Source organism: Mesoplodon mirus, assembly GCF_964341445.2.
Source record: "Mesoplodon mirus genome assembly, chromosome: 9".
Classification (NCBI taxonomy): Eukaryota; Metazoa; Chordata; class Mammalia; order Artiodactyla; family Ziphiidae; genus Mesoplodon; species Mesoplodon mirus.
Window position 1 is genome coordinate 115169400 of NC_138985.1, and position 20382 is coordinate 115189781.

Below are 20382 nucleotides of genomic sequence, written 5' to 3' on the forward strand. Positions count from 1 at the left end.
CATTTCCAGGGCATTTCACTCATAAAGCAGGAGGCCCGGGTCTGCCCTGACCCCCGCCTCCCTCTCTTGATTCACTGTCTTCAGGTCTCAGGACCCGGGCTGCTCCGCCAGGTCTTATCACAGGGGTGCTGCCCCAAGACCTGGAGCCCCACCTACCAGAAACAGGGGCAGCCTCTGAACCAAACCAAAGCCGTCAAAGAGAGGAAGCTCACAACTCCGGGCCACATATCTACCGCAGATTCAGATGCTGTCCACTCACAGCCTGGGCCGTGGGACCAGAAGGTCACGACTCGCCGAGCATCACACGTTGGTCTGTGCAGTCAGGACAAGACAGCTGAGCGCTCACACCCCTGCCGGCACCACCAAGCGTGCAAATCTAGACAAGAACCCTTCCTCTCACTCTCGTTTTCTTTCCACAAACACTTCACTTTCAGTTTTTTCTAGTTGTTAATTTAGGACACAGCCCAGAGAAGCCGAAAGTCAATTCCAAACACAAGCCATGCAGAGAGCACAGAGCAGAGAGAAACAGAGAATATCCTTACAGGCCCTTGAACTCACCGCCAGTCAGCAGAGGCACCTAAAGAGGATGGGTCACCTTTTAGCCACTCAGGGCTGATACACGGAACACTTTATAAACTGCTAGATTGAGGTCAATGGTAGTTCGTGGCTAAGGAAACAATTCATAGCACAGAAGCTGAGACATTTATATCTTTTTAGGGACGGCTCCTCCGTTACAGAAGAGCTTTCTTCTCTCACCTCAGCAGCTACCCCGTGCAAAGCCCCAAAGGGCCCAGACAACAAATCACAGAGGCCATGAAGGACGAGGAGGTGGGGAGGAAGGCCAGGACGCAGGAGCCCTGCCTTTCCAAACGCCCGCCCTGGGGCCACCACGTTCATACAAAAGCGTTTTGCAAGGTGTGCTTTCAAGCTGGACCTGACACTCCGCCTGCAGAGTCTTCAGGTTCTAATCGGCTCCCTCTTTCACTTCTTTTATTCCGCCTGTTGCAGGGTTTGGGATTTTTGTTTGTTTTGACATGTTGTTATTTTTTAGTAAGGCCCATGTTCGTCAGCACAGCTAATGAGTAACATGGGAAACATCTATTTCTTCAGGGTCCCAAAAGGTAAACGTCACCTTCGTTAAGTGCTACTTCCATTTCCTGGAAAGAATTAGGAAACAGAACAAAATAAATATCCGTGGAATAAAAAAATGTAGAACTTACACATGAAGGTCTTCTCACATGGGTAGCCCTTTCCAGATAAGGACTTCCCAAACCAACAACGTGTATGCGGCATGGAAAATTCTCCAGTTAAGTGAAATAACTTAATAAAATTCCATTATACAACAAGCACTAGGAATTTACAGGAAAGAGGCCCTGGTGATCTTCTGGAAGCAGGGAAGATTCTGGAGGGCAGGAGAGGTTCTGGGAACAGGGAAAGCTCTGAAACCATGGGTAATTAGTCAGATCCATTTCACCCGCCTTCACTAATCCAGGTCGTTTTAAGATCACGTGTCCTCCAAGCAGCACGTAGCCTAAACAATAAGATGTTTGCCTGAGTTGTTTTCCAGGAACTTGGAATCAGCTGCACCTAGTTTGAGCTGAGCTGGTTGAGACAAGATAGGACCACCAGCCCTCCAACTGGGCCTGCGTGAATGTCCACTCAGTGACCTTTTGAACATGCAGAGGCCTGTAGCCCAGTTACACCTGCACAGAACTACGATTCCCGCACCTTTTCCCAAGCACCTTTCCCCACCCTCCCCATTTTTCCCAGGCTTCGGACCCCTCCTTTATTTCTTATCCCATAGATACCCCCGAGCCCCTTGCCTTCGGAGAGGCCTGCCTTGCAAATAAACCCTCTCTTTGCTGCCAACCTCAGCATCTCAGCATCCTGGTTGAACCTGGTGTGGTAACAGTTTGGGAAGGCAGGGAAGGTTCTGGAGGGCAGGGAGACACTGACTTGTTTGTGTTTGCACGCCCAGCACCCAGTACAAGGCCTGGCACACAGTATGTGCTCAGTCCGCTGCAGCGCTAAGAGGTTTTTCTACACGGCTAACCGTAGAGTTCAGAGGAAAACCGACACTCTGTTCATAATGAGAATAGAGAAACCTGACAAAGGATAAATATCTGAATTTTCCTCAAAATGTACCACTGTCCCTTGGTATCCATGGGGGATTGGTTCCAAGACCCACCATGGATACCAAAATCCACGAATGCTCAAGTCCCACGTTTGGGCCTCTGTATCTGTGGTTCCTCGTCCATTGATGCAAACAACCACAGATTGTAGTGTAACGTATTAATCGGAAAAAACCCACATGTAAGTGGATTCACACAGTTCAAACCCATGCCATTCAAGGGTGAACTGTCGTTTTGTTTAGTCCTGGGCACAAATGTGAACTGTGGCGCTACCTCTAAGGATGTCGCCTTCCTCCAGAGAAGCCTGGTTCTGGCTTCTGTCTGGTGACTAAGGACTGAGGGCCCCAATAGCCTTGTCCAGCCAGGACAAGATGGTTCGCAGCTGGACCTCTGTCCCTGCGAGGCCTGTCCTCTCTCCATTGAACCGCTTCTTGTCCACAGCCCACTGGGGCCCAAATGGCACCTCAGAGACACTCCAAGGACCCCTGCCTGGGAAGTAGGGAGCCCTCCCCAGAACTGGCTGATGCTCTGATCCGTCTTCTCCTAGAGCTCCACCCCTAACTCTTCACTCTGATTCTTTTTCTATCTCCTACCCCTTGTCCAGATTCTCTTGTGTTCTAGTGGGTTAGTCAAACGCCTCAGTCCACCACTAATGGACACAGAACTCCCTGTGGAATCTTTGGCATTGAAATAGCTTTAGATTTGGTCTTCAGTAGAAAGCAATTAAGCTGACATGAAAATGGTGGTTTCTAAATGAAGATGAGAGCATGGTATGGGTCATTCAGCCCACTGACTGGTGCCGGTAGAGGAAGCTCCCACATGTGAGTTTATATTTTCTGAGTGATTTACATTTTATTCCAACTGAATAAGCAAACCTCACTTCCTGACATTTTCTAAGCTGAAGACTAGTCATTCACTCATTTTGAAATGTTCTTAGAATGAGAATCTGAATTTTATAAAGTGTTATTCTGGAGGTTAGAGTGATGCATAATGAATAGTAGCAAGAAAATCTGATGCTTATAATGTAGAAATGTATTCCCTTCCCTCATCCCACTTTTATAAAATAATTGATAGGAATTAGTCATCGGATTATCAACAGTCCTTTGTATTTCACTGGCTTTTTATGCCAACCCAGAGAAATGGGGGGGGGGGACAAGAAAGGGAATCTGCTTCCTAGAAATGCACAAAACATCAACTTTGGGTGCTGATGAGGCCAAAAGAGATGTTCAGATAGTCAAGAAATTTTCAAAATAAGATTATGTATATTTGTGAAAAATAGTCATTCTTTTTTTTTTTTTTTTTTGGCTGCGTTGGGTCTTTGTTACTGCACTCGGGCTTTCTCTGTGGAGAGCGGGGGCTACTCTTCATTGCTGTGCATGGGCTTCTCACTGCAGTGGCTTCTCTTGTTGCAGAGCACAGGCTCTAGGCACACGGGCTTCAGTAGTTGTGGCACATGGGCTCAGCAGTTGTGGCTCGCGGGCTTTAGTGCACAGGCTCAGTACTTGTGGCACACGGGCTTAGTTGCTCTGCAGCATGTGGGATCTTCCTGGACCAGGGCTCAAACCCATGTCCCCTGCATTGGCAGGTGGATTCTTAACCACTGCGCCACCAGGGAAGTCCCCAGTATCACTTCTGAAAATAAAAGAGTCCAACCCCAGAGTAACTGGAAGGGAGTCTTGAAGAATAACTGGGCCAGTGTCCCGACTTCCAGCAAGTGTTCGCCCACACTTCATGGCTATGTTTATTCTGCCCGTGAAGACTTTCAGGCCAAGAGAACCCCCCGTATCCCTCCTCAGGCTCTGTCTGGGTCAGTCTGGGAGGCTTCGTGATCACCACATCCCCGGGTCTGAATCTCCTTACTTAGAAGTTATTTATAAATTGATGAAACTGGACCAGGGAATCTTTTCCAGCTCTGAAAGTCTATAATTGGCTCATTCATTTATTCAGCAAATATGACTGAGTGTATGTATTCAGATATGCCCACCATTACACTAACTGAAAACTAGGTGTTTCTGATATACGGGCTCACTCTGCAGCGGCACGAGGTCCGCGGCCAACAGGCCCGGGAGTTCCTGGGAAGGAGGGCTGCCCGCCTGCCACTTGTCCTCTCGATGTGCTGCCGCTCACGTGCGCCCGGTGACGTGATTGACGATCCATTTTAACTAAACACAATATGAATCAGATTTGAAGGGATTCTTGCAAAGAAATCTCGGATTGTTAATGATGACACCAACACAGAAAATGGGATGAGCTGATAGTGGGGGCTCGTCAGACACAGTGAGGTCCAAGGACCCAACAAGAAAGCAGTCAAAAAATTAAAAATCCTCCTCCAGACTTTTTCAAATATGGACTTACATATATCATCATTAATGGTGGACACTGTTCTAACTGCATATTGTGCCTTGAGACAGGAGTTATACCCTGAAGCCACTGAGATTGAAAAGACTTTAAAAGTAAGCATCTGAAACAATATTAATAATTTTAGTGAGTACAAAAAGTTTTTGTACCTTCGACAATAATAATTAATCATTGGCAATGTTTAATCTCTCATTCTTTTAAATTTATTTTTAATTTGTTTTATAATAAGCATTAGTTCAGTAAAGCATGTAGATAATCTGCAAATATATACACACATACGTGTATAACTCTACACGTACACACACACATGGTGTGGACCACGTCCATGAGGCGAGGTTTCCAGCAGAACAGTGACAGGGTCAGATTCTCGGGGGAGTCCCGGGTCACTGCACCAGAACTGGAGGGCATGCAGAGGAGACAAGATCTCTTTCTGTTACACTTTGTTCTGCCACCCCCATCAGCCCTCCTCTCCCTCTCCTGCAGGTAAGCACACAGCCAGCAGCTCCTCCCAAGCCCCCGCATCTGCATCAGGGCTCCTCAGCCAGCCCGGCTGACCTTCCGGCCAGTCCTCCAGGGTGGGGGCATCCTGTGCACTGCAGGACATTCATTCAGCATCTCAGGTCCCTCTCTGGAGGTCCCAGCAGCACACCTCCCACCCCAGCTGGAACAACCAAAAATGTCACCAAGACAGTTGAGACCCCAGTGGAGAACCACTGGGTTACATAAAAGAACTGCACACCCCCTTCTCTAGGGGAAAGTTAAAACAACCCTCCACCTTTTTTCAAAGGACATTCTTCCCCCTTTATTCATTTTACACAGCAAAGCAGCAGCTTTTGATATACTGGAGGAACTATTACACCATTTGGAAAACGTACACCCATACCCACATCGATTCTTTCAAAATAAGGCTTTGATTATGGAGTTAGACCCATTTAATCTTCTACAATCTTTGTGAAACATCTTATTTTATGTAAGATCACCTCTAACAATCTGGAACATTCTTTTTTTCCCAGTGTTTGACTTTAAATGTACCCTGGATATCTGATGTTCTTTCAGAGTTCCTAAGGAAAACATTTAATCATTAAACAAATGTTACTATTCTTCAACAATATCAATTTAGACCAAACATATCACTTTTTAACATCACCAATAGACTGCTTAATTAACGTACTGATATGTCAATAATGTAGTCTCCTAGCGCCCTAAAATGGGTTTTACATCTATATTTCACTCCCTCAAAACCTCTGGAGAATAAGAACAGGCATATCTACATACATATCCAAATTTTCAGCTTGATTGCACATTTTTATCTTCTCAGAAGAGCACTAAATCAAGATATTCTTTCAGAACTACTTCTTCTCAGAGACAAAACAGATGTAACCAAGCAGGATCTAGCTTCATTGCTAAGTATTGATACTCTTTATCCTGTACACACTTACTATGTTTTTTACTAACAAGGTTTTCATTCCCAGACTGTTCCTTTGCTATTGCATTGGTCCATTCTCCTAGACATTTGATTGTCATACGAATTCCGTACAATGGTTTACAGCACACCAGCAATGTCATTTACACCATCTTGGTTATACATCTGTATATATGCATCCACATCTTCTATGATGAGTGTAAATTAAAATCTAAGTTCATTATGATATGTTAGGAATAAACAACCATTAGAAATTATCACAGAGATTGGTTCAAGATGGCGGAGTAGAAGGACGTGCTCTCACTCCCGCTTGCGAGAACACTGGAATCACAACTAACTGCTGAACAACCATCGACAGGAAGACACTGGAACTCACCAAAAAAGATACCGCACATCCAAAGACAAAGGAGAGGCCACAATGAGATGGTAGGAGGGGCGCAATCACAATAAAATCAAATCCCATAACTGCTGGGTGGGTGACTCACAGACTGGAGAACACTTAGACCACAGAAGTCCACCCACTGGAGTGAAGGTTCTGAGCCCCACTTCAGGCTTCCAAACCTGGGGGTCCGGTAACGGGAGGAGGCATTCCTAGAGAATCAGACTTTGAAGGCTAGTGGGATTTGATTGTAAGACTTTGACAGGACTGGGGGAAACAGAGACTCCACTCTTGGAGGGCACACACAAAGTAGTGTGCGATTCGGGACCCAGGGGAAGGAGCAGTGACCGCATAGAGACTGAAGCAGACCTACCTGCTAGTGTTGGAGGGTCTCCTGCAGAGGTGGGGGGTGGCTGTGTCTCACTGTGAGGACAAGGACACTGGCAGCAGAAGTTCTGGGAAGTGCTCCTGGCGTGAGCCCTCCCAGAGTCCGCCATTAGCCCCACCAAAGAGCCCAAGTAGGCTCCAGTGTTGGGTCGCCTCAGGCCAAACAACCAACAGGGAGGGGACACAGCCCCACCCATCAGCAGACAAGCCCATTAAAGTTTTAATAAGCTCTGCCCAACAGAGCAACGGCCAGCTCTACCCACAACCAGTCCCTCCCGTCAGGAAACTTGCACAAGCCTCTTAGAGAGCCTCATCCACCAGAGGGCAGACAGCAAAAGCAAGAAGAACTATAATCCTGCAGCCTGTGGAACAAAAACCACATTCACAGAAAGATAGACAAGATGAAAAGGCAGAGGGCTATGTACCAGAGGAAGGAACAAGATAAAACCCCAGAAAAACAACTAAATGAAATGGAGATAGGCAACCTTCCAGAAAAAGAATTCAGAATAATGACAGTGAAGATGATCCAGGACCTCGGAAAAAGAATGGAGGAAAAAAGATCGAGAAGATGCAAGAAATGTTTAACAAAGACCTAGATGAATTAAAGAACAAACAAACAGAGATGAACAATACAATAACTAAAATGAAAAATACACTAGAAGGAATCAGTAGCAGAATAACTGAGGCAGGAGAACGGATAAGTGACCTGGAAGACAGAATGGTGGAATTCACTGCTGCAGAACAGAATAAAGAAAAAAAGAATGAAAAGAAATGAAGACAGCCTAAGAGAACTCTGGGACAACATTAAACGCAACAACATTCGCATTATAGGGGGTCCCAGAAGGAGAAGAGAGAGAGAAAGGACCTGAGAAAATATTTGAAGAGATTATAGTCAAAAACTTCCCTAACATGGGAAAGGAAATAGCCACCCAAGTCCAGGAAGCAGAGAGAGTCCCATACAGGATAAACCCAAGGAGAAACACACCAAGACACATAGTAATCAAATTAGCAAAAATCAAAGACAAAGAAAACTTATTGAAAGAAGCAAGGGAAAAACGACAAATAACATACAAGGGAACTCCCATAAGGTTAACAGCTGATTTCTCAGCAGAAACTCTACAACCCATAAAGGAGTTACATGATATACTTAAAGTGATGAAAGGGAAGAACCTACAGCCAAGATTACTCTACCCAGCAAGGATCTCATTCAGATTCGACGGAGAAATCAAAAGTTTTACAGACAAGCAAAAGCTAAGAGAATTCAGCACCACCAAACCAGCTCTACAACAAATGCTAAAGGAACTTCTCTAAGTGCGGAACACAAGAGAAGAAAAGGACCTACAAAAAGAAACCCAAAACAATTGAGAAGATGGTCACAGGAACATACATATCAATAATTACCTTAAACGTGAATGGATTAAATGCTCCAAAAGACACAGGCTTGCTGAATGGATACAAAAACAAGACGCATATGTATGCTGTCTACAAGAGACCCACTTCAGACCTAGGGACACATACAGACTGAAAGCGAGGGGATGGAAAAAGATATTCCATGCAAATGGAAATCAAAAGAAAGCTGGAGTAGCTATACTCATATCAGATAAAATAGAGTTTAAAATAAAGAATGTTACAAGAGACAAGGAAGGGGCCTTCCCTGGTGGCGCAGTGGTTGAGAGTCCGCCTGCCGATGCAGGGGACACGGGTTCGAGCCCTGGTCTGGGAGGATCCCGCATGCCGTGGAGCGGCTAAGCCCATGAGCCACAACTACTGAGCTGGCACGTCTGGAGCCTGTGCTCCACAACAAGAGAAGCCGCGGCAGTGAGAGGCCCGCGCACCGCGATGAAGAGTGGCCCCCGCTTGCCACAACTAGAGAAAGCCCTCGCACAGAGGCGAAGACCCAATACAGCCAAAAAATAAATTAATTAATTAATTTAAAAAAAAAAAAAAGAGACAAGGAAGGACACTACATAATGATCAAGGGATCAATCCAAGAAGAAGATATAACAATTATAAATATTTATGCACCCAACATAGGAGCACCTCAATACCTAAGGCAACTGCTAACAGCTCTAAAAGAGGAAACCGACAGTAACACAATCATAGTGGGGGACTTTAACACCTCACTTACACCAATGGACAGATCATCCAAAATGAAAATAAATAATGAAACAGAAGCTTTAAATGACACAATAGATCAGATAGATTTAACTGATATTTATAGGACATTCTATCCAAAAACAGCAGATTACACTTTCTTCTCAAGTGCGCACAGAACATTCTCCAGGATAGATCACATCTTGGGTCATAAATCAAGCCTCAGTAAATTTAAGAAAATGTAAATCATATCAAGCATCTTTTCTGACCACAACGCTATGAGATTAGAAATCAATTACAGGGAAAAAAACGTAAAAAACACAGACACACAGAGGCTAAACAATACGTTACTAAATAACCAAGAGATCACTGAAGAAATCAAAGAGAAAATCAAAAAATACCTAAAGACAAATGACAATGAAAACACGGCGATCCAAAACCTATGGGATGCGGCAAAAGCAGTTCTAAGGGGGAAGTTTATAGCTATACAAGCCTACCTCAAGAAACAGGAAAAATCTCAAATAAACAATCTAACCTTACACCTAAAGGAACTAGAGAAAGAAGAACAAACCAAACCCAAGGTTAGCAGAAGGACACTCTTTCACATAAATCACAGCAAGATATTTTTTGATCCACCTCCTACAGTAAAGGAAATAAAAACAAAAATAAACAAATGGGACCTAGTGAAACTTAAAAGCTTTTGCACAGCAAAGGAAACCATAAACAAGATGAAAAGACAGCCCTCAGAATGGGAGGAAATATTTGCAAACGAATCAATGGACAAAGGATTAATCTCCAAAATATATAAACAGCTCATGCAGCTCAATGTGAAAAAAACAAAGAACCCAATCTAAAAATGGGCAGAAGACCTAAACAGACATTTCTCCAAAGAAGACATACAGATGGTTAAGAAGCATATGAAAAGCTGCTCAACATCACTAATTATTAGAGAAATGCAAATCAAAACTACAGTGAGGTATCACCTCACACCAGTTAGAATGGGCATCATCAGAAAATCTACAAACAACATATGCTGGAGAGGGTGTGGAGAAAAGGGAAGCCTCTTGCACTGTTGGTGGGAATATAATTGATACAGCCACTATGGAGAACAGTATGGAGAACAGTTCCTTAAAAAACTAAAAATAGAACTACCATATGACCCAGCAATCCCACTGCTGGACATATACCCAGAGTAAACCATAATTCAAAAAGACACATGCACCCCAATGCTCACTGCAGCACTATTTACAATAGCCAGGACATGGAAGCAACCTAAATGCCCATCGACAGACGAACGGATAAAGAAGATGTGGTACATATACAGAATGGAATACTACTCAGCCATAAAAAGGAACAAAATTGGGTCATTTGTAGAGATGTGGATGGATCTAGAGACTGTCATACAGAGTGAAGTAAGTCAGAAAAAGAAAAACAAATATCATATATTAACACGTACATGTGGAACCTAAAAAAATGGTACAGATGAACTGGTTTGCAGGGCAGAAATAGAGACACAGATTTAGAGAACAAACATATGGACACCAAGGGGGGAAAGTGGCGGGCGGGGGCGTGGTGGTGGGATGAACTGGGAGACTGGGATTGACATGTATACACTGATGTGTATACAATGGATGACTACTAAGAAACTGCTGTATAAAAAAATAAAATAAAAATGCAAAAATTAAAAAAAATTATCACAGATAGAACATAAGTGATTTGGCTTCCTAGCAGACTAAACTAAGAATCTAATCTTTATTCTGAGAAATAATTTTTCCATTTAAAAAAGGTTTCTTTACTCAAGTCATCAAAATGCTTCCTCCTGCTTAAACTCCCAGTGATGAAAAACTCACATAAAAGAGCATTCTCTGGGCTTTCAGCATGCGCACTTGACGTGCCCTTTGAAGTGCTTGCCCCAAACAAGACAAAAGCAAACAGGAGACCCAAGGCCTGGTGGCATGGCCACTTCCGGGGAAACAGACGCTGGCACAGCCGGGGGCTGGGCCACCCTGCACAGGCACCCTGCCTGGCTCCTGTCAGAGAAATTCAGCCCACACCTGGTTCTGCAAGAGATGGAAGCCTTGGCTTCTGATACCACAGTTTCCCTATTCCACCTACACTCTGCCAAAAGCCTTTTTTTAAAGCATATTCCAGGCCCTGGGTGTGACACAGAAGTTGGGCGAAGAACTTGGAATCCTTGCTGGGTAAGGCCCAGGGCGTGCCCCACCCCCCCAGGAGGGCTCCACCAGGACCCCAGCCTCGCCGTCTGCTCCCCACGGGACATCTCGCTGGCACGTCTGCCTCCCCTCCCCACAGACACGCGCTGCGGTTTCCTCTGGGGAGGGACGCGCGGCGGACCCCCGGCAAGGACAGGAGTGGGGTGCAGCCTGGAGAGGGCTGGGAGTGAGCTCCCGGAGTGGAGAGCTGGGACCGTGGACGGGGGAAAGTCGGACCTTCGTTGGGGGCGGTTCTGGGCGGGGCGGCGGGGCAGCGAGCCACCGGCCACACGCGCTCACCTGCGGGGCACCAGGGCTCGTCCCTGGCAGAAACGGTCAGGCAAGGCGGAAGACAGCCAGCTCAGCTCCTGACCTCCCACCGCCCACCGATGGGCCGGGTCCCCAGAACCTGAGGAGCCTGACGAAAACCAGAAGCAGAGCGAGGGAGCGCCTGTCCCCGCCGTCCTTCCTCTGCGAGAAAGGCTGCGGGGAAGAAAGGGTGGACCTGGGGAGCAAAGCACAGGAGCACACCGGGGCCCTGACCAGCGCCCAGCAGATACCACGCAGCAGGAATCCGACAGCCCACGCAGGTGGAAGACCTGCCTTCCCACGGGCCTGCCAAACACGGGGCGGCGAGACTCGGCCCTCAGACTGCAGTTCAGAGGGCAGGCGACCGGCCAGAGTCACCGAGCTCCCCTCGGGAGGGCGCGGATGGGGGTGGCCCGCGGAGCCACACAGGCAAGCAGAGAGGGACAGCCTGCAGTGACCGCCGGACACCAGAGGGGACTTGGTGGTGCCAGGACCACGCACCCCGGGTCCCAAATCCGAAGGCCTGAGCCCAGGGCCCACAGTTGAGACACAGCAGAGTCGGACCCGGGGGCAGCGAGGCCCCCGCTCCGCGGCTACCGTCACCGCCGCGGCCAGCTTCTGCGACAGACCCTGCGGCACAGAACATCCCCAGGTGAGCGGCGCAGGCGGGGGTGGACTCGGAAGCCCCGCGCTGGGGGAGCCCTCTCTCCACGAGAGCCGGGCCCGGCGGGGCTGCCGTGGACGCTGCGTGTGGTGCCCTCGCTGGGCGGCCGCCGTATCCTGTGTCAGGCGCAGAAGGCCGACATGCTCAGCAAGTTGGGTCCCGAGGGCTGCGTGTGAACCCAACGCATCTACGAGACGTGTGAGGCCTTCAGTCTCTACCGTCAAACATGTTTATGCTTCGGTGACGACACAAAAATCCAGACACTGAAAAACAGTGCCAACTAGGCTTGTCAAATATACCCCCAGAAGTGCTCTGATTTCTGCATTTATCAAATATCAAATAGTTAAATATTATTTAAAAGAAAGTGTTTACTGTGTTTGAAAAAGAGTATGGACCATCCCTTTTTATTACACTCTCCACTCAAACGTGTAAGAATTCGTATGACTATTTTTAAGCCCTCTTTTATTCAAGGGCCTTAAGCTCTTTGAAGGCATGACATAACCTGCAGACGTGTTTGTTCTCCGTTATTTGTTCTCATTGTTACAATATAATGAGGAATGCATCCTAGTTGGGCTGGTGACTGTTTTTTAAATATGCTTATTAAAAAACATAAATCATATGACTTCTGTTTGTTTGGCCGTGCCACAAGGCTTGTAGGATCTTAGTTCACTGACCAAGGATCAAACCCGGGCCCTCCGCAGTGAAAGTACGGAATCCTAACCACTGGGCCGCCATGGAATTCCCTATATTACTACTTTAAATGGTAATGCTTTTGCAAAAACCTCAGTAGTCAATTCAGCTGAGACTTGGACTCAGCAAAGTCACACTGTTTTCAATAATAACAATATTCCACCCTGTCTGGCCACCAAGCTGGAGAAACCTGGAGCTTCTAAAAACAAGTAGGGTTACAACTAGGACTGCCATTACCAAGGGCTCTCCCACCATCTCATAAAATCTTCTCAAACACACAAAGAATTAGGTATTTTTCCCATGGTATAAATTCAGAGTGGCTTAGGTGAAGTACTTTCATTTCTCTTGACTCCTACTGTGCGTGCAAACTGTGAAGATTATCAGACGGAAAGATGTGGCAGGCGCTCAGTCAGTCACATGCCCCCTGAAATGGTATCTTTTCTCATGTAATCTGTCCTGGACCCATATCCACTCAGTCCCAACCACGTGTCTGGAAACTACTAGAATCCTCTCTTGGTTCAACGTGGACCATGTCATGGAATCAGGGACCAGGATGCCCTGGGGAGACAGGTATGAGGCTGCGGAAGGCTCAGTCACAGGGCTGGGCCCCAGTCTCCCAGAACTGACCCTGGGACTTCCCTGTGTTTTGCTTAGGCAATACTTAACTCAGATGGAAGTTTGGTGATCTGAACCTCGGCCTATTTTCAGGCAAAAGCAGAAAAGGAGATTCAAGAAGACCCAAAGTATTTTTTGGTAAAAGCAACGTGCCTTTGCAGGACAGAAAACGGCTTGAGACGGGAAGGCCGGGGGACGGCAACTTGCGCTGCTTCTTCTCCAGATTCCCATTCCCACCCACCATGGAGAAATTGTGCTCTTTCGCTGGTCTGCCTCGTCTGGTGCTATTAAAATACCAGCTATTTCAGAGAACATACATATCACTGAATTGGCTTCAAGCCGTACCTCAGGTTAATTACTGCTCTGAGCTGGATTAAAGCCACAGCCCCAGATGGAAAAAGCATCAGCCTCCCAGGGCCAACTTTAATGGCTGCTCCGTCCATTTACGAGTTGACTATATGTCACTGCTGGAGTCAGAACTGACCTGCACCATTAACGTAAAGTCCTCTTCCCTTCGGCAGCCAGCTCAGCCTTCCTTCTGGAAGTTCCTTCCGCCAAACAAACTTCTAAACACACCCTCTGTACTGTACGTAGGACATTGCGAAATGGGCTTTTAGGACCACGTGGTGACACAGACTGCTCATGCCACATGCGGGGAGCTTCATTCTCTTACCTGCCAGCACACCTCAGGAAAGAATAATGAGTGACCAGAATGCCCCATCCCTTGCCTGTCTGCCACTCTAAATGTCAAGCTTAGACGGAACCCACTCTTAAGTTTTTCTTATGAAAGTAAGCCCTCCTTCATGCCTTACTCCGAAGTCAACTGTTTGGTGTAACAAGTCTCAGATGAGAGCTAGCTTCTTTGGAGTTTGTATTTTACTACATTTTAAAAAGCAGATGGAAACCCAGAGGCATTCTGAACAGAGTTTATGGACACATCAATCTGTGAATGCTACGGTGGCACTTGCACTCCTGCCATCTTGGGAAGGCTAAAGGTGTCCAGAAACAAGTCATCCATTTCCATACATCAAAATTCCCCAGAACAGCTAACCAAATAATTGAATCTGACACTCAGAACAAATCCCAACTTGGAAAACCAATGTCCCCTGCCCCAGATGTCCTTGTTCTTGTGGAATTGGAGGGACAAGTTCTAACATCACACGGTCCTTCTGCTGGGACCTGCATCCTATAGAGGTGTCCCTGCCCCATCCTGGGGTCATCTGCTGGAAAAGGTCAGAGACCCAGGACCCAATCCTAGCACTGGGTGTCCTACAGCGTGCTTCTTAGCCACTCCAAGTCTCAGTGTTTCCATCTGTGAAATGGAGATAGAAACGCTTACCTATCAAAGCTATTCGGGGGCGTACACGTAACCACACGTAGAGTACTCCCGGGGTTGCCAGGGTTCAAGGGACAGAGGGAGGGCATGGGGCAATGTTGGGGTCATGGAACCGTGCTACCTCCTGTCACTGGAATCTATACATAGAACCATATACCAAAAGGAAAACTCCATTTCACTGTGTGATCATTTTTAATTAGATTAAAAAGAGAAATCACCCCAATCTGTTTTATAACTATTAGCTCATCCCCTCCAGCCCATCACACCCTCCAACTGCCCTCACGGAAACCACTACTAGTCACACAGGCTGAGAGGGCGTGTGTTTGTGTTTTCTGAATCACAGTCAATACGACTGGAGAGAACAGATAAACACAAAATAAGTAAACCAAATGCCCTCTTACCCACCTCCACACAGGAGAGGTAACGCCAAGTGATCATCACAAAACCCTCAACAGCTTCCTTATTTCTGCACGTCACACACAGAGGCCATTATATAGGCCCTGATGTTTCACACATCAGCACCTCTAGCCCAAAGTTCAGTTTCTCTGGCTAACATGGGAGTCACCCACTTACCACAACTAACAAACGAAAATGTCACTTAACATGTGACCATGAGTGTTTCCAGGAGAACCGCACCTCTTTTCACTTCCTGCCCTAGATACTTGAGTAGTGATCATGGCCAAGTTGTTAGAGCATGAGTTAAAAGAAAACATTTCCTTCTTCCTTCCACACACTCTGTTTCCAGCCAGCAGAAAAGGGCATTGACTGTTTTCTGCTCCTTCAGTTCTCTGGCCTCCTGTCAACCAAGACTTGAAAAATAAGTCCAGCTGGGTCTACATTTATGAAGGTCAATTTAGACTAATGTGAAAACAGCTGCCAGGTGCTTTTCTGTGGCACAGAGTTGTCTGCCATGAATTCAACTGTTTGCTTTCTCAGGAAATGGAACGTCTTGTCAGAAGAGATAAGATAGGTTCTTAGTTAGCTGAGCCTCACCAGGCCTGCGTCTACTGGGATACATCTAGATGAAAACCCTTTTTGTCCACTTCTTAAGCTTTTTTTCACCTCTCCACACATAAGGAATCCTTAAACTAGCAATATTTGCACATAACCAGGCATATCTTAAATATCTACCACCCAAAGCCAGAGGGTTATTTTTAGTTTGGATCACATTTAGTTACCAACACCCTTGTATAACATATCTTGAAATTCTAAGGTAATGCTCCAAGAGGTCATGGTGATGGAAACCCTTCTTGATAAGACCATGCGTGATGACAGCTCAGCTGACCCCAGCTCTCCACACTTCACTCCACTTCCTCACCCCATATTCCTAACTTCCAAAAATCCTAAGAAAAGTGGATGAATAACTGCATGTTCAAGTTAGGTAATACTGCATGTAAAACACACAACAAAATAAACTCAGAATGCATAAATTATTATCACGTAAAAGAACCAATGACTGCCACAGAGTTCATCAAAACATGCGCCCTGGGGTGATGAGCCCTGGGTTCCATCCGGCCTGAGCCGCAGATTCACTGTGCTGGTACTGCCCCTCTTCACGGGAAGCCAGGAATCCAGCAAGTCTGCACATCTCATGGCGTATAGACATTATCAGCGGAGACCAGCACCACCACCGAGAGGAAAGTAGAAAGCAGACTACTATGAATTTAGCACACCCCCTGCACCTCCTTGGTGGGTACCACTGATGGTGATCTTGGTAACCAGGTGCAAAAAGAAGAGATGCAAGATGCTGAGATGCACAGCTAAGCTTAGCACAGAGAGGAAGCCATCTAAAAACCTCTGTAATTCCCTACACATTCCTCCTGAGTCTGACACATTTAACGCCGTCTCTGGACACAGGAGACAGCCGCACCACAGCTCCACCCCACGCCTCTGCATCCGTGGGCGAGCCCACTGTCTGGTACCTCCCCTTTCCGGAAGCCTGGGGTTTTCCCTGTGCCCCAATCCTTCTGCATGGGGACATCAACCAGCACCTGAGGCTGTAGGAGCCAGAGCAGGAGGAGGAGGAAACAACAAGCAGAGAAAGGCTCACAGCCAAAGAGAAGGCAGCAGGGCTCTCTCGGGGGGAGGAGCAGGCTGCTCATCACCATACAACCAACAAAATCAACAGCTCCAGGCCCCAAGAAGCAAAGATGGATTTGTGCTTTTGTGGCAGGAAGGATGCTTTGATTTAAAAATAAACGCCATGCCATGGAGGTGACAAAGCAAGCTGACTCCTGCTCCGGGAGTGGGCTCACTAGCGAATGAAAACTATGTGTGGGCAAATCGAGAGGCAAAAACAAAGGAGAAAAAAGAAACAGCCGCCCATCTTCAAAGCCGGGTGCACTGGGTAGGCCTGACTTTGGATTCTCCAAGCAAAATTTGCACGAAAGGTTGACTCTGTCCTTTGGCAAAGGAAATTCATTTTTCTTTAGCAAAAGAGGAGGGTCTTTAACATGATGGCCCTTAAACATGGAGGCTGCCGGAGCAGGTTCACAAACTGGCCTCCCTGTAACTGAAGAATGGCTTAAAGACAAAAGGCTCACATTCGCATCAGCCTTATGGAAAAAGTACTGAGCACCCGAACAAAAGGACTTCGTAAAATCACAGGGAAAGGCAGAGGGAGGGAGAAGGAAAACCCAAAGATGGACTTATACGAAGAGAATCACTCAGCTGCCCAGGACAGCAATGCCCGACACAGCAATGGTGTTCTAGCTACAAACAAAGTTGAGTCATATCATTGAGAAGGGGTGCCTTATTCCTGCCCCATTCAACTCTGATAATAGTGTCACAAATAATGGGACACCATGTGCCATAAGGGAGCCTTTTGCACCAGAAAGACATCGGCAGAATGGGTGGTGCAAGGTCAGGAAGCTAAAGTGATAAAGGTGGAAAGGGTGCACTTGAAGAGAAAGGGAGAGGTGCGACATCCACTGTCAGTGGGAAGCTGCCATCAGCTGCTGTGGAAATAAGGCCTCGCCATGGCATGTGGCTCAGAGCAATGAAGTTAAACTCAGACATGGTAGTTTAGTCAACCCAGGGTTTCAACAAGAGCTCCTTCACTGTCTAAATGTGAAGAGGCCCCTCACTCAAGGCAAGGCATCTGGTGCAAAAAGAACTGGTCTTAGGTCTTGGTGACATTTGACCCTTCATTCTAACCTACAACTTCATGGTGCAAGTGAGCAGCAAAAACGTGTTATCTCCTTGAACCATGTGTCGTATAGGCCTTAACGCGAAGTTGAGTGTGAAGAGCTAAATAAAAAAACAGGTACAAGTGACATGGTTGGGGCCAGATCTAAGGTCTCTGGGTGCATCTTTCCCTGTCCATCGTTATTTGGACACTGTAGTTGGTGTGACCACTAACAAACAAGATCCAGATGGCTGAGAAAGAGAAAAATACTAGCACATGCCTTTCATGGGTGACCACGGTTCCCCGTGCACCTTCTGGAGACTGTGAATGTGAATCCTGAGGATAAGGCAGCAGCCCTCCGGGTGAGGACGGCGCACGGTCATAAGGCTGGGTGAACAGAACGTTGGGAGCGTACATAGGTAGACACGGCTACATGCAACCCCGGGTTGGGGCCCCAAATGGGAAGACCACACTTCCATCTCACTACCTGTATACACTGCCATGGCAGTGTCCAATCATCCCTGGATACAGCAGGTTAAACGGATCACCTGGAGTCCCTGAGACAGTTCTAACAATGCCTGGGCCCCTAATGTTGTCCCACATCAAGACTGCATCCAGGAGGCTCCCTTGGGCCACATCGTGAACAGAGGGAGAATAAGTCACCCCTTCTCAGTGATATGACTCGACTTTGCTTGTAGCTGGAACTCCACTGCTGTGTCGGGCAGTGCTGTCCTGGGCAGCTTAGCAGTTCTCTTCTCTTCACATGTGTCCGGCCCTGGGTTTTCCCTGCTCCCTCCCTGAGCTACCACCCCCTCCCCACTTCCTCCTTTCTCTACGATTTCTGAAAAATGCTATGAACTGGCAATTACAAAGGAAAGAGAGTAGTCGAGGACCAGCCTCCCCCTCATCTCGTAGAAGCTGCCTTCCCTGCAACACTGACTGGCCAGTGTCAGCTGACCCTGGCTCTCCCTGACCGTGTGTGTGTATGTGGAGGGTGGTGTCTGGCAAGCTGAGCAAACAGCTCTCACGTGAGGTGATATGCCAGTTCCGGCCCGACAAAGGAGGGAACACAGCCCAGCAAAAGCAGACCAGCGCGCAGCTCGGCCTTTGTTGCTGATCTGGGGCAAGGCCCTGGAGCTCAAGGCAGAGTGAGCCAGGCCCCGAAGCCTCCCCAAGCAGGGCTCACCTGTGCATGGAGCGGCCCCCAGGGCCCGAGGTGACTCTGACAACAGGACCCCAGGATGTGGTCAACCAGACACACCCTTCCACCCCAGGACTCCACCCCAGGACTCCACCCCAGCAGGCGAGGACCTCCTGGATCCAGCTCTGCCTCCAACTGTGCCACGCTGCCCACCAGGCCAGGACGCTGCCCACCAGGCCAGGGAGTGCGTGTGGAGACCCGGAAAGCAGAGAGGGACTCAGGGGACTCAGGGCAAGTGGCCGCATTAGCGAGGAGTCTGGGGAGACCGCCTGTCCACCGCTCGCTGCAGTTTCCGTTTGTTTGGGACAGCGAAGCCCAAGGAGACCAGAAGCAGGAGGAGGCGGCGGGCGGCGGAGCGAGGTCCCCTCCACCACCCTGGACCTGGATTTGCGCTCAGTCTTGTAGCACCGTTTATTCCGGCCTTGAAGCCGCGGGCACGCCAGCGGCTGGAAGGCCTCCTGCACACAAAGATGAGCGCGGCGGGAGGGAGGTGCCCAACTGCTCCCGGGGCGGAGTATCAAAGGCCACGCCTGCAGGAAGGCGATTCGGGGCGCTCCCCTTGGCGCTTCCCACCCTCGCCCTCCCACTCCCGTCACGGCAGGAAAATGTCCGTGCGACTGCGAGCGCTGGCAGCGGGGAGAAGGCCGCGCGGGGCGGAGAGGACCCCGCGGCGGACAGAGGCCGGGGAAGCGAAGGCCCCGCGCCCCCCCGGGCGCCCCGCCCGCCCCCCGGCGCGGCCCGCGGCGCACGCGGCACGACCATGCGGGGGTCGCCCACGCAGAGCGCGCTCCCACCGCCCCGCGCCCGCCGGGGGCCGCAAACCGAGGGGGAGCACGAGCGGACCCGCGACGCCCGCGCGGCCCTCACCTCCTCCCCCCCGCCCCTCATTTCCCAGGCGCCCCCGACACCGCCTTCTCGCACCAAGAACCCCCCGCCCCCACTCGGGCCCCCTCCGCCGCTCCCCTCAGTCACACGGGAGCCCCTCCCCCACCTCGACCCAGACCCCGACCCCCACTCACCGAGCAGCCGCGGGAGCGGACGGGCGCGGGGCGCGGGGGCGGCGGGCGGGGCGCGCGGCAGCAGCAGCAGCAGCAGCAGGAGCGCGAGCGACGGCCCCATGTCGGCGGCGCTCAGTCCATGGCGGCCGCCCCTCCTCGCGCTCCCGGCGCTGCCGCGGCTTCAGCACCGGACAGCGCCGCCGGCCCCGCCCCGACACGCCCGGCCACGCCCCCGACACGCCCCCGACACGCCGCGCGCCCGCCGGCCGGCCACGCCCACTCCCCGCCCCCACCCCGCGGGGAGCGGTCTGCGAAACGTGCTCCGGCCTTCCTGGCCCACAGCGCCGCTGCGTCTCTGCGGGCGCCCAGTCCCCCGTGCCCAGCCCCTGGCCTCCTGCTGCCCTGTGGCCGCCGAGCCTCCCCGGCCCGCCTGCGTCCCACGGCTTCCTCGACCTC

The 20382-nt window shown here is 49.1% G+C and overlaps 1 protein-coding gene across 1 annotated transcript in view; it reads right to left on the minus strand.

The window, feature by feature from the left end:
• The window catches only part of PTPRN2 (protein tyrosine phosphatase receptor type N2), a gene marked incomplete at its 5' end in the record, with an annotated part of 710841 nt that extends 690794 nt beyond the window's left edge, over positions 1-20047 (minus strand). Inside the window, one exon of the mRNA XM_082632697.1 lies at positions 19948-20047. Within this exon, the coding sequence (XP_082488823.1) occupies positions 19948-20047 (100 nt within the window). The remainder of the gene's footprint in view (positions 1-19947) is intronic.
• Between the last annotated feature and the right edge of the window lie 335 nt (positions 20048-20382).